The 24,400-nt window shown below is 42.9% G+C and overlaps 1 protein-coding gene across 2 annotated transcripts in view; it reads left to right on the forward strand.

Moving 5' to 3' along the window:
- The window catches only part of KCNH1 (potassium voltage-gated channel subfamily H member 1), a 191,041-nt gene that overhangs the window by 92,465 nt on the left and 74,176 nt on the right, over positions 1-24,400 (forward strand). For both annotated transcript variants that reach the window (XR_003993536.2, XM_030499828.2), the window contains exons 9-10: positions 2,427-2,679; positions 16,617-16,813. Coding sequence is in view for 1 of the 2 variants with exons in the window: in XM_030499828.2 (XP_030355688.1) it covers positions 2,427-2,679; positions 16,617-16,813 (450 nt within the window). In the remaining variant the exon portion in view is untranslated. The remainder of the gene's footprint in view (positions 1-2,426; positions 2,680-16,616; positions 16,814-24,400) is intronic.

The raw sequence follows: 24,400 nt of genomic DNA on the forward strand, positions 1-24,400 counted from the left end.
AAAGCAATGAGAAGAAATTGCTATGTAAAACATGTTTGGTTCAGCTTATCTTCAAAGTTCATTCTTGGCTTCTGATAAGGAGAAAAGTGCTGTAAGAATGCCTTTGGAGACAGCAGGATAACCAAACCTAGCACAATTCACTGTAGCCTTTGAGGATTATCTTAATAAACAGGAAAAAAAGTCTCCAATTGTAAGGACATCAAAGAGCTTAATATCATGTTGTTCTCAATAACTGGTGTGTTCAGAGCTGAACTGCCAGGAGTGATGACTGTAAACCCAAGAAATCAACTTTCATCTGCATACAAAAGCTAGCAGATGTAAAAGTGAGTAATGGCTGTGCCAACCCAGAAACTCTCAGGTCTGAGCTTTCTTGGTTTGATGCCTCTCTATAACTTCTAGGGTGTCGTGCAATGAATAAAACATGAATTGCTCCTGGGACAGAACAGTGGTAATTGTGCTGCTGTGTAATGCAGTACAGCTTTCTACGCATGAGGTAAATACAGGTGAACTTGGCACAGGCTCAGTGCCTACACTATTTTGTAGGCCACATTATTTGTCAGTTCACTGTTAACTGCAGGCATGCCAAGGAGTGAATAATCAGCTAAAAGCAAAGTCTGTAAGTCTAGAAAATAGCAGTATAACAAAATTTAACCAGGAGCTGCTGCTGAAAGATTCTAAAACTAATCCATGAAGGTATGTTTTCTTACCTCTCATAAAAATGATTTTCTACTGTTTGTAATTCTCAAATGTCTCTAATCGCTTTTATTTTCATGAAGTCCAGAGACAACTTCTTTAAATGGAGATTGGAAAATGAGTTAATTTTGTCTTAGACTGGGAAACTAAGGGAGTTTTGGATAAGAGCCTAATTGTGAATATTCTCTTGGATATTCAGATTTTCTACTGTTTCTATTACTGTTTCTGATACTGTTTCTATTACAACAACCCTTTTTGTGCATGGTATTCAAGTAACTGTGAAGTGTGTGTGTGTCATTCCAGTAGCACAGTTTGGCAAGCATCTGCAGATACAAAACGGTTCTTTTGCCAGAGTAAATGAGGTAATTGCAAAGACAGTTACGGCCACTGCCCGTGTTCCATGTTAAATGCTGCTCTTCCTGCCTCAACCCATTCCTGTGAGCCTGGAAAACTGAGAACTGGCAGGTTTGACTGCTATTCCCTGTGGGGCAGCCGAGAGAGATCATCCATGAGTGCTCTGTGCTGAAGTGCTGTAGAAATATATCTCTTTCAGCAGTAATATCTGCAATAGCAGGTCTGCTTGGAGGTGGGCCAAAGATGATGATATTGGTGGTAGAGTCATTTGCCTCTGTAGTAGCAAGCATAGTATCTGGAAGCAGTGCCATGCAGACAGTTAGGAGCTTGGTTCTCTGCTCAGATCTTGCACAGACCCCCACTGCAAGGTGTAGGCATAGCCTAGTGCTTCCTGTGTTTTCTGGGAGTGTTTGCATTGAAGCAGCCATCACTTTCCATCCAGGAAAATGTGTGGGAGTAACTCTGAAGCTCACCCAGAGTCGTCCTTAATTAGGTGGAATAGTTATTACTGAGAAAAAACATGATGAGGCAGACACCACTCAGTGTTTTTTTTCAAATAATACGTCCTGAGATGTACTTCATCACAGACTATCCTCCAAGGATTTATCATCCCCAAATCCTGTTCATGTTGATGTGTTTCCAGTGTTTTTGCCAGGAACTTTAAATCTGTACATGCAGTAGTAATTCTGTATTCTTTGCACTCGTCTGTCTGGATTATATTGCAAACCTTCAGAAATGGCCCTGACTGGTCCCCGCTGTGCTAAGCATCAGTTTGTGTACCCTTAGGAACACACAGCAGGAATTGCCCTGAGGAACACTGCATTCGGAAGATCAGAAGTTGCCCAACATACCTTAAAGTCCCTTTCTTGTGTGAACAAAGTTACTGCCACTGAGGAGCAAATTTGAATGCCTGCAAATCTCAGTGTTAGGAGTTAATGAAACTTTTAATAACTTTTTTTGCTAAAGGAATATGAGATTACAGTTCTTTTCTCTACAATATTCTCTCACTTGGAGCATGTAGTTTGTGCAGGCTTTTCATGGAATCTATCAAGAGTGACCTACCCTCTAGAAACAATCCTTTAGGAAGCTTTTCTCCACCGCTTTCTGTACTGCTGTGCAGTGATTTATTGTCTTAAAAACCTGAGGCCTTCTCCTGGTAATTCAATATCCAGCAGAGCATGTTGCTGAGATGAAAACATTATTTTCCCTTCAGGTATGGAAAGCAGAGCACGTATTGTGGCTTATCTGTATCAATAATATAAAAATAAATGGACAGATTGAGATTAGAAATTTTATAAGGAGGAGGAAAATAGTTCTTAAACCCTGTGTGGTAAAATATAAGCCATGCACAGGAATTAATGACGTAATTTCCTTCTCAGGTGTTGCAGATATGCCCTAAGGACATGAGAGCAGATATCTGCGTGCATCTGAACCGCAAAGTGTTCAAGGAGCACCCAGCCTTCAGGCTGGCAAGCGATGGGTGCCTTCGGGCTCTTGCCATGGAATTCCAGACAGTGCACTGTGCCCCAGGAGACCTGATCTACCACGCGGGCGAGAGCGTCGACAGCCTTTGCTTTGTGGTCTCGGGGTCTTTGGAAGTAATCCAGGATGATGAAGTCGTGGCTATACTGGGTAAGTTTCATAGCTGATTATGTGCACTGTGCACAAATATAGATGCATAGAGCGTTTTTATAGCCTCTTCTACTCAAGCACTTAGCTTGTTCTTTAAAAAGCATCAGTCAAATGAGCTTTACCACAGCCTGGTGAGGTGTATTTTATTGTCCTTCCTGTTCCACATAGGTAAATACAAAGGGCATTCATCTCATCTCCAGATTGCTTCAAGCCTATTTCTCCTGGTCAGTGGAAACTCTACTTGAGCATTGGGATCTGGCCATTCTTGTGGTTCTCCCTGTCTCACCACATCTCTTTGTATTAGAAATTCCCTTGAGAACTTCAGAAAACTGTTGGGTTTTCTTCAAGTGCCTGCCTTCTCTGCCTCTTTCCCAACAATAATCCACTTCGCTGAAAATTTTCCTATCAGATTTATTGAAGATCTTGTGCTGAAATAATATTTATCTCTTTTAAAGTCAAAGTAATATAAAAATTTAGAGTCGATTTGTTTTAACTTGGAATGACAGCTTCAGGTTGGAGGCATTCAGAAGAAGCTGACAGTGGTGTGATTAACATTCTGAGGCAAAGCCAGGAGAAAAGAGTGTGATAATGCAATAGGTGTAGATGAATCATGGGGCTGGAACATTCAGGAGGTGTTACTTGCCGTTGGATTTTGTCAGACCCTTTTGTGATAAGGTAAATTGTCACAGTGGCTTAATCCAGTACCTGTCACTCCAAGCAGCCTGGAAAAAGGGAACAAAACAGCTTGGTAATCTTCCTCTTTCTGAACACATACAGGTAACTCTCCTAGGAGGAATGTCTGCTGGAAAATGAGTTCAGTTTTGCTCTACTTCTGTACAGGATTGAATATGTAGCATAGGGTAAATTTATTATCCTGGAGAATCAAGTTCATAGTGTTTTGTGCCACACAAGAAACCAAAAAGGTGAAAAGGAGATAACTGATCCTCTTCTGTTCTGGAATCACCTGTGCTGCTCAGTGCTATATGATAAAGCCTCTCAGTTTGTGTCACCTATTATGCCATAACGCCTCCTTCTGTAGCCATCACAAGAAGAAAACCTCAAAACACCTTGCTGCGCTTTTTAATCAGTGCTGGTAAAAAGCACTGAAAGAGATTTTTTCAAAATGTCCTTTAAAGATCCTAATTTTCTCCTCATCTTTACCAGTAACTTCTGTGTTTTATCGTAATCCTCGCTTTAGAAAACACTCAGTCCACATTCCTTGAGAAACCAGTGTGAAGGAAACTTACATCCCTAATCTCTGCTGCTGCAGAGTGATAGCTACAGATAGATGAAGTTCATCCATTCGTTGAAGTTCATCCATCTGAATGAATAGGAATATTTTGTTATTGTTTTCCTCCTGGGACACGAACTATTGATCCTCTCCCTTCCACACCTTTAGTTTTTTGGAATTTGGAGTCATTTCTCTGGCTTTGTGACTATTGTAATCAGAGAGGAAAGTAAAATGAAATGGGATCTGTTTGTGATTCTGTGAGATTTTATTTTGGATAAATGTATATTAATTTTTGTGTTTCAGTTTCTGGACTAAGGAATCCCTTTCCTTCCACACATATGTGTGCCTTCGTCGCCCAGGCTGTGAATACTGGTAGTAGATATACCCTATATTGATGTGGTTAACTCAGTTTTTCACTATTCTAAATCAGTTGGACTTTCTTCTCCTTCAGCATTGCATAACGTAGCCACGACATTACTGAAGGCTGCTGCAGGAGATGGGGCAGGATTTCCTCCCTAACTTCATACTCTGACTTATCTGTAGAAATAACAGTGATTTTTAATTTCGTGTTCAGCTAAACTTGTCAAGTTCTTGGTAAATGTACACCAGATAAAAAGAGGCACTATAAGGAAAACTAGTAACATCTACATTGTACAAGAAGTGTGATTATTGCTTATCAGTCAGCCAGAACAGCCTGTGCTGGAAGTTTTGGTTACCAGTCACAAGTAAGGTGGCTGGTACATCAGGCATGTAACAGCAAAGCATGTGAGGACTGGCCACTGGCCATCTGCAAACCTGCCTTTATCACAGCTCTTTGAAAAGTTAAAATTTACTCATGCTACATTTGAATTTAACAAATATCTTCTTAAAAGATTCCTCTGGAATTAAATATGTTCCAGGCAGGGACCATAAGGTCTGGTTTCAGCTTGCTTTGAAATAGGCAGGGGAAAAGGGATTGTAGTAGAAGCATGAAAGAAGCCTGCATAGCTAGCTGTTGTTCCTTACTTTAGGGCATCTTCAAGACCTTTTAATACACTTTTAATGCTTTTTTTTACACTATGAAGTTATGTTACACTGTTTCCTTAGTGCTGGGTGAGAATGTAGATTGTTTGGAACTGTGGTAATCAAGAAACTAATGGTAGAAGGCCAGCTGAGCACATGATAGGCCATTGCTGGGGTGAACAGGGTTCTCCAGCCTTTTAGTCTGGACCTTTTGGATCTCTCCTCACCATTCCTAGGGGAAGTGCCAATTCTTGCGTTATGTCTCCAATTGCCTGTGTGCATAGAAAATTTAATGAAAACTATAGAAAATAATGGCATAGTAGTAAAATTATCTGTTTGTGTTTTCTGGAAACACACGGAAGGACTGGATCAGAGGCCTTGTCAGAAAAGGATTTCTACTGGGCTAATGTATACATACAAACATCTGAATGACTGAGAAAATCATTTTGTTTTATCTCACCAGAAAAGAATCAATTCTAAGTTAGATATGAGTGACATAATTGTACCCCAAGATGGAACAGAAAATCCCTCTTCTCTAGGAGATCTGAAGGAGGCAAGTGGTTCTTGGAGCTGGGTTGGTTCCAAGCCTTTCTGCTTGAAATTGGGGTAATCTTTGAAATTTAGAAGAACACTCCAGTAAAACGCTGGAGAGAGGAAGGAGAAGACCCTTGGAATTAGGGTGAGAGGCTGCTTTTCCTGGATAGCAGTGGGGAAACCAGTGTCTTGTCCTTCAATTTTCACACTGCTGCAAGATTTGCAGTTAATGACTCCTAGAGGGCCTGACTGAGCAGCAGAGCTTCACTTCTGTGAATTGTTCAGAGCTGCTGAAGTGGTCTTGCTGATCCCTGCAAGTGTGTGTGGACTGGAAGACTGGAGGGTAGGCTTGCAGATTTGCTTAGAGACTGGGAGCACTGAAGACTTTATTAGCAATTAAAACACAAAGCTTGAGAACCACTGGGATCTTCAGAGCTGAGGCATGGATGAGAAAGATAACATTTACCAGAAGGTTTAGTTGCAAAGAAAATACACCCCCACCCCCCCCCCCAAAACCAGTTTATATCAAGAGTAGTTTATCCGAAGTGTTGCATCCCAGCTGTTCCGCACTTATTATGTTCTTGCTATCCTTCTTTGAGCTAAAAACTTTCAAAAGAAGAAACTGTTGGTTTAGCAAAGAGAATGCATCACAGAATCATAGAATTTCCTGGCTTTGGAAGGGACCCATGAGTCCAACTCCTGCCCCCACAAAGGGCAGGTAAAGTGAATGAGACGGGAAGGGAAATCAAGGCAGTAATTTGTTGTGAGGAAGGAAGATCATTGCCCTCCACAAAGACAGTTTGCTATTGCTGTTCCTTTTGCTTCTATCAAAGCTGAAGGGAAATAGCAGAATGTAGATATAAGTATGGAAGCCTGCAGTGACAATGTCAAGAACAGGAATTTATAGCTGAAGCCTGGCTGCTGCCTTCCCCATCAGGGGGAAAGTGGAATGTATCACCTTTGGGGAGGGACGTTGGTGGTGGGAAGTGTGCAAAGGATACACATAGATTTACTTTTAAGATCACATGGGAGCTGAGCAAGTGAACATTGGATGTGCCTGAAATACAGATCTTTTATCCTTATTGGAGACTGTGGTTTTAACATGATACTGTAGCAGAGCTTGGTGTGTCATGTTTTGTTTCAGCAGGATATTAAATGCTCCGTTTGCTTTGTGTGGAGAAATTCCTGCTGATTTAATTTGATCTAATTGCAATCTTAAAGGAACATTAGAAGAATAATTGTTTGTTTTCTTTACAATTGCTTTAGCTTACTCATTTAGCCATGAGCATTTCATTCAGATGCAGACACAGGAGGTTTGATTCGGGTTTTGGTGGGACAGATTGGTATCCAGATAGGACAGTGCAAACTGCAAGGGCAACTGCGCCACGGGGATGGTTTACTTTGGAGGAGGGAAAACAGCAGTGCAGAAGTGTTGTCTGTCATAGACAGACAACAATGCTTTTCTTAGTGGAAAAGCATTGCATCTTCCCCACAGTTGTGTGTGAAGGTTGCTTCTCAGCAGACTTGAAGGTGTTGGGTAAGTTAGGAGCCCAGGCTGCTCTCTTTAGGCTGTCCCTCATACCTGAGCTAACTCAGGTTTCCCTAAACTGCTTTGTGTACAACCCCATTTTCAGAGTTTGATTGTGTGTTTTGGGGCCTTTTATTATTTAATCATAAAATCCCAGACTGGTTTGTGTTGGAAGGGACTTTAAAGCTCATCCAGTTCCAACCCCCTGCCACGGGCAGGGACACCTCCCACTAGAGCAGGTTGCTCCAAGCCCCTGTGTCCAACCTGGCCTTGAACACTGCCAGGGATGGGGCAGCCACAGCTTCTCCGGGCACCCTGTGCCAGCGCCTCAGCACCCTCACAGGGAACAACTTCTGCCTCAGAGCTCATCTCAATCTCCCCTCTGGCAGGTTAAAGCCATTCCCCTTGTCCTGTCCCTCCAGGACCTTGTAAAAAGTCCCTCTCCAACTTTCTTCTGGGCTCCCTTTAGGTACTGGAAGCTGCTGTAAGGTCTCTCCGGAGGCTGCTATAAGGTCTCCCCAGAATGCCAGCTCTTTGCAAAAGTTCCTTATTTATCTTCATCCCTTCGTTTTTCACCTGAGTTTGAAGTGTAGGTCCACCTCTCTGTTAAAAGTGCCAAGCTGCTGTGCTGTCAGGCTTAGGAAGTGGTGGCAGGATTATGGATGGCATTAGAGTTTTCTTATTATTTTCAAAGACGGTATTAATGTCACAGCATTGTTTGTGCTATTGAATAAGACTAATGTGACCAGCAGTGCTTTGCAAAAGAAATGATTGAAATTAAAATCCAGCTTTATCTTCAGTAGTTCTATTGTGCTTCTTCTATTTATAGTTTAAAGCTTTTTTTGTTTCAGGTTGACACATACAGGCAGGTCGGACAAGTTGCATATATCTGTGATTTAGTGAACACCAACTAAAGGAACAGTTTTAAAAGCCTGATTTCCTCAGTGTGTGTCCAGAGTATTAGAAATGGAGATCCAGCTAAACTTTCTAAAGGACAGTGGCAGGAAGAGTCCTACTTTAATGCCAAGTTTTAATTTCATGGTGGATGTAGGAACAGCATTAAAACTTATATTGAGAAATATAGGTTTGTTCCCAATGGTGTTGCTTGGCAAAGACTATTACTTATTCCTGTGCTCCAGGTATCTAGAAAACGTAATGTGGGTTGGCCTCAGGAGTTGCCTGTTTTGAGACTTCAGCCAGACATTCCTTGTTCTACATCTAACTTCTGGTAGAGCATTAAAAGCAGGAATCGCCAAAGCTCCTGTCCACTGCTGTCTACAGGTGGTCTAAGACTGTGCAGGGCATTGGAGAAAGAGATTTTTAAACCACTTGATCAATGACTTGCTGAAATAACAGGGAAAGGGGGGGAATTCCTTGTGAATAGAGGCCTCAGCAGTGAGCCTCTTGGCACTTCAAATTGTTTGGGTTTTTTCCCCTCCAGTTTCATGTTTTATTGTTGTGAATTTCTGCAACTTTGCATAATGTTATTTAGGATGAGTTCCCTCCCCTTGGGACCAACAACCAAGTTCTTGATACCCTTGTACTGAGTGAAGGTGAAATGACACCAACCAACCAGTTTTATGATTTATTAATACAAAACACAAGGCGTGTGGTTAAATACAATAAACTCAACAATGATCACTTTAACTGCATCAGCAAGTCCTGTGCCACGTATTTTTACTTAGATTTAGTCAATATTCAGTGAAAAATAGAAGAGAGGAGAGAAAGAAAGGGAGAGAAAGAGAGAGAGAACAAGTATCACCACCCGTGGATCCAGCAACATCTCGTTGGTCCCCTGCACCCAGAGTGGTGGTGTTGGGAGCTCTCCCTCTGACCTGAGCCCTGCACTTTTATGTGCATGTTCTTTGGGGTGTTATCTGTAATCTGCATGTGAAGTGTAGAGAGGCATTACTGTGGTAATGATGGGTGTAGGTTAGTGAGCAAATGAGCAGTTCCAAAGCTGAGGTTCCCCAAGGGTCCTGTGGGTGGTCGTTGTCCCTCATGTCCTGGTGTCCCCTATTTGACTCCATCCTTTAAGTCAGCTCGAGTTGAGCATTCAGCTTTGAACAAAGGGGTCAGAACAATCCTATCTATGCAGTATTGAGAGTCAACATCCTTACTTGCTTCATTTACGCTCAAGGCCTCCCATGGTCAAACGCAAATGGTGCCTGAGATAAGCTCAGTTTCCTGTGTCTCACAGTATGCAATGTAAGTGATGTTTGAGACAAGCTCAGTGTCCAGACTGTCACAGTGCTTTTGGGTAGTCTAACAGCACCACATGTGGAAGAAGTCCCCTTTGGAAGATTGTAGAATCACAGAATGGTTGGAAAGGAGCTTAAGCTCGTCTGGTTCTGACCCTCTGCCATGGGCAGGGACACCTCACACTAAACCATGTCACCCCAGTCTGGCAGGTTACTGGCAACAGTGATCCATGCCACACTGGCAGCTGAAGTGGGGATGTGGTGGAGATGAGGAGCACTGTTCCAGCATGTTCCTTATGCCTCAGGCTGTATTAGGAAGGCTTGCCCATCATGTTGGTGTGCATATTCCAAACAGAGGTATGAAGAGGCTGAAATGATCATTTAACAAGGAAGTTGAACTGAATCAATTTTCATTTGTGTTTTGGGCAGGGTTTGTTTTCTGTCTCAGAAGTTGGGAGGAAGAAGAAAAATTTTCTTCACTGAAAAACAGGTTAAAAAAACTAATCAAAGAGATAAATCTTCACACAATGCTTTTTTTCTTTGTTTTCTCCGAGTTTCTGAACCATTGTTAAATTCATCCTCAAGGAGTTGCTAGAAATATTAAATCAAATGGAGTATGCTGTGGCTATGAACATTGTGAGGTTTTCACTTTATTTACTTTCTATATTTCAGAAGGTAGAATCTGCTGTTGTAAACTCTTGTGGATCCTTTTGTCTCAAATTAAAAAAAAATCAAATGTTGAGCCTTTAATGTGAGCTTCAAGCCATCGCTATAACGTAAGGCCTGCTTCTAAGTCAGTGGGGAAATAACTGAGGATATTGCAATTGGAGCCTCTCATCTGAGTTTTTGATCAGCGAGCAAGCACTGCCCATGAAATGACAGCGCAGATTGAGCTGTGTTTTCCCTATTACTTAAGCAACGCAAATAAATTCACATACCGTTGTGACTAGTTATTTGAGCTGGCAACTTCCGTGTCCTCTGAGTTTGTACAATCTGACCACATATTTATAACGTTTTTTACAGTAACCATTAAAAAAGCAAATAGGGATAAATGATTGGGATGCTGGGGAAGCCTCCCAGCTTTTTGTGAATAAGCCTGCTAAGGCCCAGTTGACATTCTAAAACTACTCTTCTCATCACTGTAAGTCAAGTAGTGAAATCTAATCCACGCCTTATTCAGAGAGACAAATAAATTATAATAATAATAGAAATCTTAGCTGTAACTAATTCGTGTTGTTGCTGCTCTAGAATAGATGTTTTTATTTGCACAGTAATGTGCTTCAACAGAGAACATTGATGTAGTTGTATAGTAAACTGTCTGCAAAGTGTTGCCAAGCTGTGGTTTAAACCATGAACAGTTACACTGCGTTTCTGCTTGTGCACCAGGCACATCGCTGAAAGTGCAATTGCAGTTTATTATCACTATTAATGCTCCTTTTGGTTTTTAGCCAGCACTGATACTCTGGGTTTCTTTCCTTTAAGGTCTTATTAGAGGATGAGAGTGATTAAAACCTCAGCTTAATGAAAAATAGGATATTCTCTGCAGTGCTGTTGGTCATTCCCTTCTCATTATGTGTCTCAGTTTGCACTTGAGAAATCTTAACATCCGAAGCAGCAAATCCCTTCCATGCATCATGTCCTGCCAGCTGTACTATGGGTAGAGGACCACAAGGAGCAAACTGCAGATATCCAGTGGCTAATAAGACATGCAGTTTATCTGTGGGATGGACATTGAGCACTTTACCTTGATGCCAAATGGTAGTTCTCCTTTTCCTGGCTGGCACATAGTTGTTGCCTTAAAACAATGCACCAAGAGGAAACAATAGTTTTGCTCTGGTGCCTCTACTTAAATCTTCCTTCTCTCTGTAAAACGGGAAAGTTTAAATTGCATGCCTTGGATAAGGAGGAGATGAGGGAAGGGAGGATAGGGAAAGGTTTTCAGCTGAAGCCAAATAGATGTGTGGTGATGGCAGAAGGAGTTCGACCTGAGTCTCACATCACTGGCTTTGAACACGAGGGGTAAATACACTGTGCTTAGTGGAATTACACTTGAATACAATTGGTAGGACCCTGTGACATGGAATAACTTCAGATCTTCTTGTTCTCTTCGAATGTGTTCTGGAGGAAAATGCATCAATCAATAAAAGAAAGGGGAGAAATCAAGCTAAGTGTTTTGTTTTTAATTTCAGCAGCATTTTAACTGAGCAGTCACTAGTCACTGACACACTCTGTGTTTGCCTTTACAGCAGTTGATGTCTCCCACTACTTGGAGGCGAAGAACAAATCCCAAGGGTGCAGGCCAGCATGGGTGCTTTGGGGAGCTGTGCTGGGAAAGTCATTGCACTGGTGCTGATCTAGTGTGGCAGATCCAAAGGTGTGGCAGCCTTTGGATCAGCATCACAGACAGCACTATTTGCTAACACTCAATTTCCAAGAGATGCTTAGTGCTGCCTTGCTGCTGAGGTACCATCAAGCAGTGTTTCCTCATTCAAGCTTATGTTTGGGTCTGCTGAAATTACATCAGATCATAATTCTTCTACAGTTCAAACATGCTCTGCTCTTATGAGGCTCCACTTGCAGCACTGTGTGCAGTTCTGGTGTCCTCAACATAAGAAGGACATGGAGCTGTTGGAGCAAGTCCAGAGGACTTGCCGTAAGGATGATCAGGGGCTGCAGCACCTCCCGTATGGAGACAGGCTGAGAACATTGGGGCTGTTCAGCCTGGAGAAGAGAAGCTGCTGGAGACCTCAGAGCAGCTTCCAGTGTCTGAAGGGGGCTCCAAGGATGCTGGAGAGGGACCTTCATCAGGGACTGGAGCGACAGGACAAGGGGTGATGGGTTCAAACTGAAACAGGGGAAGTTCAGGTTAGATCTAAGGCAGAAGCTCTTCCCTGTGAGGGTGCTGAGGCGCTGGCACAGGGTGCCCAGAGAAGCTGTGGCTGCCCCATCCCTGGCAGTGTTCAAGGCCAGGTTGGACAGAGCCTTGAGTGACATGGTCTAGTGTGAAGCATCCCTTCCCAATGGCAGGGGGTTGGAACTGGATGATCTTAAGGTCCTTTCCCACCCAAAGCATTCTATGATTCTATGCTGATGAAGGCAGATCTAGAAGGGACCTGAGCTAGGTTCTGGTGTTGGCTGCTGTAACAACTCTTACTATTGATTTGAGAATGATTCAAACATGAATATTTTGTCTGATGTACTGAAAATCCATCAGTGGGTTCATGTGAATCCCACCAAAGTCCATACTGACTTGGAAGAGCTTCAGCACATGAATCTGTAGCCTCATCTTCTCAGCCAGCTGATACCACACCAAAACTGCCCAGCACTCCCAGACACCCAGAATCCAAAATTAGACTAAGTAGGGTATCAGTCAAAGTATTCCACATTTTTTCAGCACAGGGTGGAATATCTTTTGTCTGAGAGCTCTTCAATGGTTCCTGTTTGTACGAGTGAAACAACTAAGGGTTGTTCTGGTAGAGGCACATCAAGGCAATGTGTGAGTGTGGTTCTTTCTCAAAGAGAGTCAGCAAAACACTTGGCTAAGTTACAAACATCAGATCTTCATTACTGGTGCTGTTCTCAGGGCACAGTGGATGTGGCTTCACCTTTTGTCCAGTTGAGGCTGAATTTGCAGCGGGACAGAGAAATCCTCTTTTTACTTATAAGGTGAATAGCAAATTTAATATGGAGAAAAAATTGGGAAAGAATAAATATGGAAGCCGAAGGTGCTGGTTTTATAAACTAATTCTTCAGTGTTTAAATATATCAGGGTTTCGGGACTTGTTATAATTAAAGCAAGCAAGCAAACATAAAAGGCAGAAAACCATTTGGCTTTCCAGAGCATACTGAGCTGATGGTGGAAAAGGTCCTCAGCCCACAAATCCAGCAGGGAATATAAATAATTGATGGTAGAAGCTTAGATCATCCACTTGAAGTGTGATTGACAGAGAGTGTTCCTGGCAAATGTTTGGAATTCAGCAAGCTGGGAATGAAACTGCAAAGTACTGACAACCAACTGGCCATCTGCATTTCTCTAGCTTCTTGAGCTGTCTTCAGAGGTAAGGTGAAATGTAGAAAGCCTGGAGTGAGATGTAAAAAGAGGCTTTTGCCTTAGGTTCCCTAATGCTGCCATTAGACTTTGCCAACCACCTTCTGGCACACTTAGAAGTCTCCCCTTGCTCTTCTTGTCTTCTAATTGCAGATGCTTCTGATAAAACACCCACTCCATCTGCCCTCTTTTTTCTCCTTTTCCTTCCTTTTTCCTGAGTGATTGATCTTACTTTATGGAGAACATATAAGCAAAGGGAGGTGGTCTGCAGTTCTCTCTTATGTGCAAGAGGACAATTGTTCTAATCCAGTACAGATACTCCTGGGTGGAATTGTAATTCCTGCTTGCTATAAAGACTTCCTACTGCTCCTTCCTCTATCCCTGTTTTTTCTGTGAATGTCAAACACAATTTTATTTTAGAATCTGACAATTTAGATTGCTATTTTGGTATGTATCATTTAGAAAATGCACCTGACAGAGCAGTGTGGTGCTTGGACATGTGCCTTGCTTTGCAAACCAAACTGTAACGCAGGATTGATTTTTGACTAGACCACTGGCTCTTAACCTGATTAACTTGAAGGGAGTTGTTGATGATGGAAAACAGCACAACTTCTTGGTTTAGCTTTATTTGTTTGTTAAAAATTGAGGCTTCTGTGATCTGACTTGGACCGTGATTCATGTGTTGCTTTTCTCAGCTTGGTTTGGCTCTATGTAACTCCTTCATGTGCTGCTCTTGCCACTAGTGGGAAGCGGTTCCCTGGGGTGGCAGGAAACTGCAGGGATGGGGGGAGGTCTGGGGCAGTTACAAATAGCAAGGGAAAAGTGGAGGTGCTGCCACAGCTGAAGGACACAAGTTGTGTCTTTATGTCTTATGTGAAAAGCAAAATTGCATTTTAAAAAGAGTAAGATGTAACTAATTCCTGCTGTAGGTCATTTTCCTATGTAGGCAAAGCAGCACCATGGGGTTTGTGCTTCCATCGTACTAATTATTCTTCATGTTACTGCGGGGCAGTAAAACAATTATTGTCATTTTCAGGTAGGGAAACTTGTCTGGAGATGTTAGAAATCTGTTTAGGAACAAGCTAGACTTCTTGTGCCTTATGCTTGGACTACTGGCTCTAACTGTTGCTCATCAGTGAGGGCACATTTGGATGCTTGCTGGATTGCAGAGCAGTAATTAAAAGAGTTGTTTAGCTAATTGCCTGAAAGATTGTGAGTAAAAGCATATTTGTTCCAAAGGCAAACAATCCATTTTTACCCAGTGAAGCATATCAGTTTTTATGGTGCATAAAAATTGTTTCGTTTCAATTTTGAAGATATTGTGTGTTTGTTTGTCTAAAAGCCTTGTAGATGATGATCTATTTTAAGTGCATTAAAGTTTTTTTCTTAGGCCGTTTTTAATGTATCTACTGAAAAAGCGTATGTTTAAATGATTGCAGATGTGAAAAGTTCTTGCTATTACCATGACAAGTTGCTCACTGCACCAGGCTATTGAACTACCACTGTGCTTAGTGATACACAGCCTTCAGAGAATTCCTGGATGTTGGCACTATGTAAAGACACTAGTGATGGAAGAAAGGGTATTATTATGGTGCTTTTGCCTAACTTTGTGGAGCAAAAGTGTGCTAATGGATCAGGTGGTTCCCATGTATATATGCATTTAAAATGGAGATACAGCCAGTGCTCCTTCAAAGTGTTCAGAACTAAACTGGTCATGATAGTTCTTTACACCTTTACTCAAGATAGTTCTCTTGACTTTCACACATGGCTATTTATTTAAGGAATGAAGCCTAAAAGGGCCCAGGAGAAGTCAATAAACTGATATGTATTTTGATGCTTTGGCTTTGAGAATTGCTATGGGCAAAGTTTTGCTTATAAGACAAGAGACCATCTGGTCTATCCCTACCACAACTTGATAGACATCCTGAACGTATTTCTTTGTTCTTAAAAGTGATGTGCAGTGGTAATACAACAGAGGTTTAAGAGGAAAATACCATTCAAAACAGAACTGTGTAGTTTTTCATTGTCAAGGTAACAACTGAATGTTCTTATCTTGTTAGCATTGTTGGAATGTTAATGTGTTGGAAAACAAACAAGACCATTGCTCTGTAAAGGAGCTTGTACCTTTCTCCTAAACACTCCCTGTTGTGCCCAGCCTGAGCTGGGGTGTAACTGGTGAAATCCTGACTGGGGGCTGCTCCTCAGGCAGCTTTGGACATTTTTTCTCCCTGTGTTGTAGTGTCCAGACTGGTGCAAATGCCCTTACTGCAGTATTCCTCAGCAGGGATTTCACTGCCTGCCCCAAGCTCATAGAGTGGGCACATGGGAAGGTGGTAAGGAAATGGCCATGTTTTCTTAATTCCAGTGTGCAACAGATAAATATTCTTGCCTTGTCAATGTTATCTTGGTGATAGAATCCGAGACTGGTTTGGGTTGGAAAGGACTCATCCAGTTCCAACCCCCTGCCACGGGCAGGGACGCCTCATACTAGACCATGTTGCTCCAAACGCCATCCAACCTGGCCTTGAACACTGCCAGGGATGGGACATGACTAGGTCTTCTTGGTTTGGGCTTTGTTGTTACCTTGAGCCTCTGCTGCATTGTACAGGAACATGCACAGCTCCTGCAAGCCTTTGTTGAGACTCTTGCCACCTGAAGAGCATTAGAGCCACCGGAGTTGTGAGGCCTGCTCTTCTATACTGTTGTCAAGACAGACTTCCCTGGCGCTGAGCTAGCGAACCAGGGTAAACTTCCTTTCATACTGATGCATTCCAGTGTTTCTGTATAGCCTGGGCCTGCACTGATGTATTAGACAGGATGGTTTTATTGGCACAATAGTGGGTAATTGTTAGCCGCATTAAGAAAACTCAAAACAGAGATGTAAGAAACGAATCCTTTGTGTGCCAGTTAAAAGAAGAAAGGGGAAAAACATTTCCTCTTAATCTCTTTGAAAGGGATCAGAAGGGAACATGAACCAAGAATGAACTGCTTTTCCTGAGTTTGAGAGGAAGACCTTTACTGATATTTAAAGGGGACTTATCGCATGAAACACTTTTTGATTGTAGTTTATTCTTACAGAATTTTGTGGGGCTGTTGTAATTAATAAAAATACTGGAAAAGGTGAGCAGTGGAGCCTTGGGTGACATGTAGTAGCGTGGGGTGTCCCTGCCCATGGCAGGGGTTGGAACTGGGTGAGCTTAATGTCCGTTCCAACCCAAACCAGTCTGGGATTCTGTGATTCTATGAAATATTTCAAAGATTTTTCTGTTTTCCAGACAGAATTTTCTAAGCACATGAAGTAGCACCTTTACTGCACAAATGAGATGTATGTTCTTTTATATTCTTGGTGGAAATGGTACTGTTGTTGAAAGCAATGCTGCTGCTTTTTTGTAGGCAAAGGAGATGTTTTTGGGGATGTGTTCTGGAAGGAGTCTACCCTCGCCCAGTCCTGTGCCAATGTAAGGGCTTTGACTTACTGTGATCTTCATGTGATTAAGAGAGATGCCTTGCAGAAGGTGCTGGAGTTCTATACAGCCTTTTCACACTCCTTCTCCAGAAATCTCATCTTGACCTACAACTTGAGAAAAAGAGTAAGTAGCTTTGATTTTCATATATACCATTCCAGGACTGTCTGTATGGAAAAAAATGAGTTGCTTGAATTCTGGCATTCTTCTCCGTAGCCTCTCTTATAAGAAGATTTTTCAGAGCTTGCCTAAGGCACTGCTAGCATGTAGACAATAAGTATTTATTCCACTTCTAGTTCTGTAGGGAGGTGGATTGCATATATGGGAAAGTATTTTACATTTCTCTGAAGTGGACAGATTCCAGCATATTTGTGAACTGTTACAGACTTGTGATTAAGAGTGTTTCCTACTTTCTACAACTTGAGTTTGTAAGAAAGTGGAAAAAAGGTATGAAATCTAATATAGGGAACAAAGTCAACAACAGTAATCGCAATGGAAAGGTAATATGAACATGACTGATTCTATCAAGAGTTGTTTCTTTTGGTATCTATCACATTTTGGAATTACTTTGCTTATCTATCTGTAATGTTTTCATTTTCTTATCCTTGATTTCTTGTCTCTTTTCATTTCTTCCTGTGTGTCAGTTCAAGTTATTTTGTCAAACGCGAATCATCATAACCTAATATCCCATTTGAAATTCTCTCTGTAATCATCTTCAATGAAGTGAACCTCCTCTGTAGAAATGGATTAAAACTGTAGTAGGTATAATTCAGTTGGTAAGATTTTATGATGCAATGTAAAAGACAATATTACATTTGAAAATGAATACATTGGAGCACCTAAGTTCAATAATGCGAAGTGCAACGTCCTGCCCCTGAGGTGGGGCAATCCCAGGCACAGCTACAGGTTGGGCAGAGCAGTGATTCAGAGCAGCCTGAGGAGAAGGACTTGGGGGTGTTGGTCGATGAGAAACTGAACATGAGCCGCTTCAGTGTGCGCTAGAGCCCAGAAACCACCCGTGTGCTGGGCTGCATCAAAAGCAGCGTGAGCAGCAGATTGAGGGAGGTGATCCTGCCCCTCTGCTCTGCTCTGGTGAGACCCCACTTGCAGCACTGTGTGCAGTGCTGGTGTCCTCAACATAAGGACGTGGAGCTGTTGGAGCAAGCCCAGAGGAGGCCACGAGGATGATCAGGGGCTGCAGCACCTCCCGTATGGAGACAGGCTGAGAACATTGGGGCTGTTCAGCCTGGAGAAGAGAAGCTGCGTGGAGACCTCAGAGCAGCTTCCAGTGTCTGAAGGGGGCTCCAAGGATGCTGGAGAGGGACTCTGCATCAGGGACTGGAGCGACAGGACAAGGGGTGATGGGTTCAAACTGAAACAGGGGAAGTTCAGGTTAGATCTAAGGCAGAAGCTCTTCCCTGTGAGGGTGCTGAGGCACTGGCACAGGGTGCCCAGAGAAGCTGTGGCTGCCCCATCCCTGGCAGTGTTCAAGGCCAGGTTGGACACAGGGGCTTGGAGCAACCTGCTCTAGTGTGAGGTGTCCCTGCCCGTGGCAGGGGGTTGGAGCTGGGTGATCTTAAGGTCCTTTCCACCCAAACCAGTCTGTGTCTATATGATTCTATACTTGCTTTAAAATATCATGATATAAAGATACTTGAGATCAGCTAAAGAAATATGTTGGATAGGAGATTTTTTTGTTCCTGCAAACAGTTCTCCATGGTAACTTCCAGGTGCCAAGTATGTCCTAGATAATTACACCTGAGAAAATAGAAACCTTTTCATCTTTGAAGTCTGTTTTGTAAAATTAGACTTCAAGCCTAGAGTATAGATTATTTTTTTGTACCTGGAATTGGCTACTGAAATTAAATAGTGTGATAATGTTTTCTATCTGCATATGTTATCAATATAAAATAATTCAGCTTTTCATTATTGGGAAAAAAAGATGTGCTCTCCACACTTTGGTTAAATAAATCAAAGCTCGGCTAGAAAATGGATGTAATTAAAAGCTAAGAAGCAAATTTATACTTGAAAATTTCCTCATAGGACTTTTTTTTTCAAAGAATATTGGGTTTTGCAGGAGGAGGAGAAAAAGAAGCTGCAAGAAGACTGAGAGATGTCCTGTTAAAAACTAAGATTTAAAACCAGCTACTTACCTAGTGTTAATTAATGTAAGAATCATAGAATCCCAGACTGGTTTGGGTTGGAAAGGACCTTAAGATCACCCAGCTTCAACCCCCTGCCACGGGCAGGGACACCTTCCACTAGAGCAGGTTGCTCCAAGCCCCTGTGTCCAACCTGGCCTTGAACACTGCCAGGGATGGGGCAGCCACAGCTTCTCTGGGCACCCTGTGCCAGCGCCTCAGCACCCTCACAGGGAAGAGCTTCTGCCTTAGATCTAACCTGAACTTGTGCTGTTTCAGTTTGAACCCATCAACCCTTGTCCTCTCGCTCCAGCCCCTGATGAAGAGTCCCTCTCCAGCATCCTTGTAGCCTCCTTCAGACACTGGAAGCTGCTCTGAGGTCTCCACGCAGCTTCTCTTCTCCAGGCTGAACAGCCCCAATGTTCTCAGCCTGTCTCCATACGGGAGGTGCTGCAGCCCCTGATCATCCTCGTGGCCTCCTCTGGGCTTGCTCCAACAGCTCCATGTCCTTCTTATGCTGAGGACACCAGAAATAAAATAAAAGAAATACAAGAAGTGGCAGAATTTGGTATTGAGAGCACATAAAGCATCGGTATCACTGACTGGCATGTTTTAAAATAACACTGTGGGTAGTGTGGTAAGATGGTCTAAGAATATATAGCTCCTTATTTTTTCTTAACATCAGTAGAAATAACAAACTGAGGCATAGAAGGACCAACTCTTAAAGCTCACAATCATGCTGGCAGAGTTGCATCAGTTTGGATCTGCTCTGAGCCAGAAGTCCCAAATTTAGAAACAAATGCCTACTCCAGAAGTGACACTCTTTATCTGCACGTTCATCGGTGTAGCTTTTCCCAGCCCAGGTTACAAAACACTTTCTAACCACAGTGTCGTGATTAGTGGGCTGTCAAGTTTCTACACAAAATGTTCCTACTAAAAAGGCACATTTATGATAGCAATTTCCAGCCAGGTATTCAAATAACTGGATTTTAATTGAGTTGCAGTCAGCAGAAAAGTGGCATTGATTGATAATGGGAGAGTTTGATGCTTCTGGGTTAACAGACTCGTTTTATTTATTTAATTGAAAGCAGACTGATTGCAATGTTAAATCACATAAATAATAGATGCTTTTGGAAATGCATAGAAGATCTGATACTATAGAGATTTGAGATAATGCACATTAAAAGGCAACTTTTTAGAGTTTGGGATTTAATCGAGTTTAAATATCTGTGAATTTTTTATAGAAATAGCTCCCCAGCCTGTCGCTTCTAACACTTCTGGTCTATTTCTGCACATGGAATTTTGTAGAATTCACATGAACTTGTGAGTTATGTTTGTGATGTATTGCATATCCTTTGAACTATAACTACCAGAATTACACTTTTAATTTCAATAAACAGTTTCATCTCTGGCTCTCAAAGTGTTCAACTAGTTGAAGTGTATTGCATATTCATCCCAAATATACATATGCAGATCCCAAATACATGGGGATTTTTTTCTTTGAAGGATTTCATGGGTGTATTTTCAGACTTGGTTATTCCTCTGAGGTGTCCCCATCTCCAGGGTGCATTTGCCTTTGCTTGGCTGTGGTACTGAGTCTCACTGCATAGTGCAAAATGCTTTCTAGGCGAGTTTCACTCAGCTTAAGCAAGGTTTAGCATCATTCCACTCTTTAACCACACGTTCTTTGGCTGGTGGGTCTTCTCCAGTGATCCATCCCTTCCTTTGTGATGGGACTCCCTCTCCGAGACCCTTCAGTGCCAGTGGTCAGTGCTGACCTTGCACATGTCCCACACACACTGGCGTCTGGATCCACTTGCTAACAACTGTGACAGAAATAAGCAGACATGCAGATGTGCTGTAAGGTACCAAAACCAATTGGTCTTGATCTGAGCTAACTCTAGAGATGGATTTTGGCAAAGTAAAAACCATCTTCCCTCTATTCCTTGTGCTGTTCTTCCTGCTGGTCCTGAACTGGATGAACTTAAGTTCCTTTCCAACCCAAACCTGTCTGTGATTCTATGATGCTTCTGCCAGTGTGTCCCCCTTATGTCCTCCCTAGAACAGGGCTGCAGTTATGAAATGCCACTGCCCGTGACATCGGGGGGCTTTGTGGCTGAGAGAGTTGCTTCCAGTGCTGTGTCCCTGGTATGCCGTGGCTGTCCAGGTCTGTGCTGTGAAAACAGTTTCCTTTCACTCACTTTCTCAACAAACACCAGTGAAATACCCTCTGTTCTAAAGCTGTCAGCTCGCTGTCAGGTGCTCCCTGAGCAGTTCCCTCAAGCGACTGAAATCCCTCCTGAAGTTATTAGCTGTCTAGTTACATCTGGCTGGAGTTCAGCCTTAGAAAACTTTCTACTTTTCCTAGAGAGAAAGAGAAAGGAGAGCTTAAGTTAACTCTTTCTGCTGCCAGTCACTGAATTTTTCCTCTACCTGGAAGCAGGGGGAGAATCAGCTGCTGCATCTCTCTGCCAGCGTCTTAAGAGCCTGGAGGTTTCACTGCAGTCCGTGGCTGCAGGTGACAGCGTGTCAGACTCGAGAGCTTTGCAGCTGAAAGGGACCTGACAGGATTCCTCAGAACACTTCCCACCGTAACAATGGTGTGAAATTGATGCAGGTTAACTTGATGTTTCTCTCCACTTTTGGAATCTCTGAGAGGAACCAGAGTGTAGACACTGGGGGTGTGCGGGATGGTCAAGTGACAAACCCCCTTCTGGAAGGTGGGCTAGATGGAAGAGAGATGTTGCAGCTTTGGAGGGCAGCAGAATTCACAGGGTGGATGGAAGGCTGGTTTTCCCCAATAAATATTTAAACACTTCTGGGGCTCCAGCCTGGACTTCATATCTCCAGCTTAGTAGAAACATAAGAAGGGAGAAGCTTGCATGATAGCTACTTGCTGGTGTCTTTTGCTTGGGATGAGGTGCAAGTTTGCTGGCACCTTCTTTAAGAATGTGAAAGGCCTTTGGCAGCACTTGCAAGTGTTCTGTTTTTGGCAGTTGCTTCTTTGCATGTGTATAAGCTTTGTGACCAATATTAACTTACACTGGGTTGTACCACAGTGTATTTGCGCAGTTCATTCTGCTGCAGCCATAAATGATGCTATAGCTCAAACGATCGCACGCGCTACATAAAAGAGAGAATTCTTATACATAATTTATTAAGCTGAGATTTCTCTAGTAAGCCATTTTAGCTTGGATAGAGATTAAATGACTAATTCTGAATGCTTTGGAGTATCGTGATGGAAAGTGCAAGTAGCTTTTCCAAAAGCTGAAATTTGTGTCCTGGAATAAAAGAAGGAATGCAGTAGAACGTAGATACGTTATTTGGGGATTTGTAAGGCTGAAAGAAATGGCAAAGAACACTCTGCATTTTTACAAAGCAAGTGTGATTTAAAGCCAACGCTCATAGTGGGAACATATTTCTTGGGGGAGCAGTGATTGCAACAGAGAAGTCTGTCTCCTGCTGGTATAAAATCGCTTGCTGTTGTACATGTAGTAGTGTGCTTATTCTCATGCCATTCCAGCTGTGCTGCTGGACAGGGCTCCCACCACCTCTTTCTGAAAGCAATTTTAAAATATAACTCTGCTTTCCTCTTCAGCATTAGCTTCGCTTTTCTTCTTTTTATGCTGTAAGGTATAACTGGAGAGAGAACCTTTCTCAGATCAAACATTTCAGCTAGGAGTGCTTCCAGCCTTGATTGTAGATCTCGGGGGGCTTGGCAGCGTGTTGTTTTCAGAGAGGCAACCCGTGGCCTTGTGTTCTGCCTTTCCACATGACAAGTTTTCCAATTCTGTTTTATGATACAGGTTCAAAACGATATCCCAGAATTCTTTCTGATGTGGAAGGCTAAGTTGCTGGAAGATTTTAGCAAAGCTTTCTTAAAATGAGAAGAGTGAAGGTTTCCATTTTAGAATATTGGCGCATCTGATGATGGGTTTCAAAATGGTCAAACTGACAGCCTGCTGCTTTCTCCTGTATTTATACTCACCAAAATAATCCCACAAGTCCTGTGGGAAGAGGGGTTTGATGTTTCGCTGCCATATGTCTCCCAGCCCTGAAAACCCAGGACACTGGGCATGACTGAGACATCTGGATGGGTCTGGGGCTTGGGAGTTAAACCATATTAGCTGGCCAGGAGGCAAAGTTGTCATTTCCCCAAAACTCTTCCAGATGTAAGCAGACACTGAAGTACTCTGTTCTTCCCCATGCTGCCCTTTAAAAGCTGTTTAGGTAGCTGGATATTCTTCTATTCCCTGTTTCTCCATGCCATCTAAGCAAAATGGATTTTATTGTTTCCTCACTGGTAGATTCCGTATTGCATTTTTGCATCTTCTGTCTGGCCTTGGACAACTTACTTGACTTTTCTGTCTCTAACACATAATGTTGGTCTAGCTCACAGATTTTTGTGCACATCTTTACACCCTGGATTGAACGTGCTCTGAGACGTGGTGGTGGTAGGTTTGCATGTCTGCTGTGGATAATTGAAGTGATGCGACTGTCGGTGAGGTGAAACCCCATGCTCTAAGGAGGATGTGTCTTCGGATTTCCTCCTTCTCCTCTCTTGCAGCTTGTGAGACCCCTTTGGTACCTTTGGTAAGCCTTTAATACCAAGACTTGGAGAGGATTTGACCAACTGCAAGCATTTAACATTCCTGTGTCTGCAGTGATTGTAGGTGTTCAGCCCAGAGTAACTCCATTGCCTTTCAGAGGCATTGTCTTAAAGTTTCATTTCCAAAAGTTTTAAACTCTGAAGTTATTTATGTTCTATTTAATTTTATATGGCCTTGAGCTTTAGGGTCCTATGCTTATACAGAAGAAGATCTGGCTAGAGACATACAGTTTACGTAGTGGGGATGTAAAACAGAGGACATAGTTAACCAAGAAGTTCTAAGGCAATGAGGAGGGTTGACCTTGGCTGGTCGCTGTATCACTCCCCCTTCTCAAAAGGAGAGGAGAAAAAGAGGATGAAAAGCTCATGGGATGAGCTAAGGACAAGGAGATCAGTTACTGGTTACTGTCATGGGCAAAACAAACTTGACTTAGGGAAATGATTTTAATTTATGACCAGGTAATCAGAGTAGGATAATGACAACAATAAATCTAAACATCACCTTTCTTCCACCCCTCCCTTCTTGCCAGGCTCAAATGCATTCCCAACTCTTCTACCTCCTCCCCCTGAGCAGCGATGGGAGTTAGGGAATAGGGGTTGCAGTCAGTTCATGTTTGGTCTCTGCCGCTCCTTCCTCACACTCTTCCTGTGCTCCAGTGTGGGGTCCCTCTCGCAGGAGACAGTCCTTCACAAACATCTCCAGTGTGAGTCCTGCTCCAGCCTGGGTCTCTTCCATGGGGTGCATCCTTCAGGAACAGGCTGCTCCAGCCTGGGTCCCTTCCATGAGGTGCATCCTTCAGGAACAGGCTGCTCCAGCCTGGGTGCCTTCCATGGGTGCATCCTTCAGGAACAGGCTGCTCCAGCCTGGGTCCCTTCCATGGGGTGCATCCTTCAGGAACAGGCTGCTCCAGCCTGGGTCCCTTCCATGGGTGCATCCTTCAGGAACAGGCTGCTCCAGCCTGG

Source organism: Strigops habroptila, chromosome 10, assembly GCF_004027225.2.
Source record: "Strigops habroptila isolate Jane chromosome 10, bStrHab1.2.pri, whole genome shotgun sequence".
NCBI lineage: Eukaryota > Metazoa > Chordata > Aves > Psittaciformes > Psittacidae > Strigops > Strigops habroptila.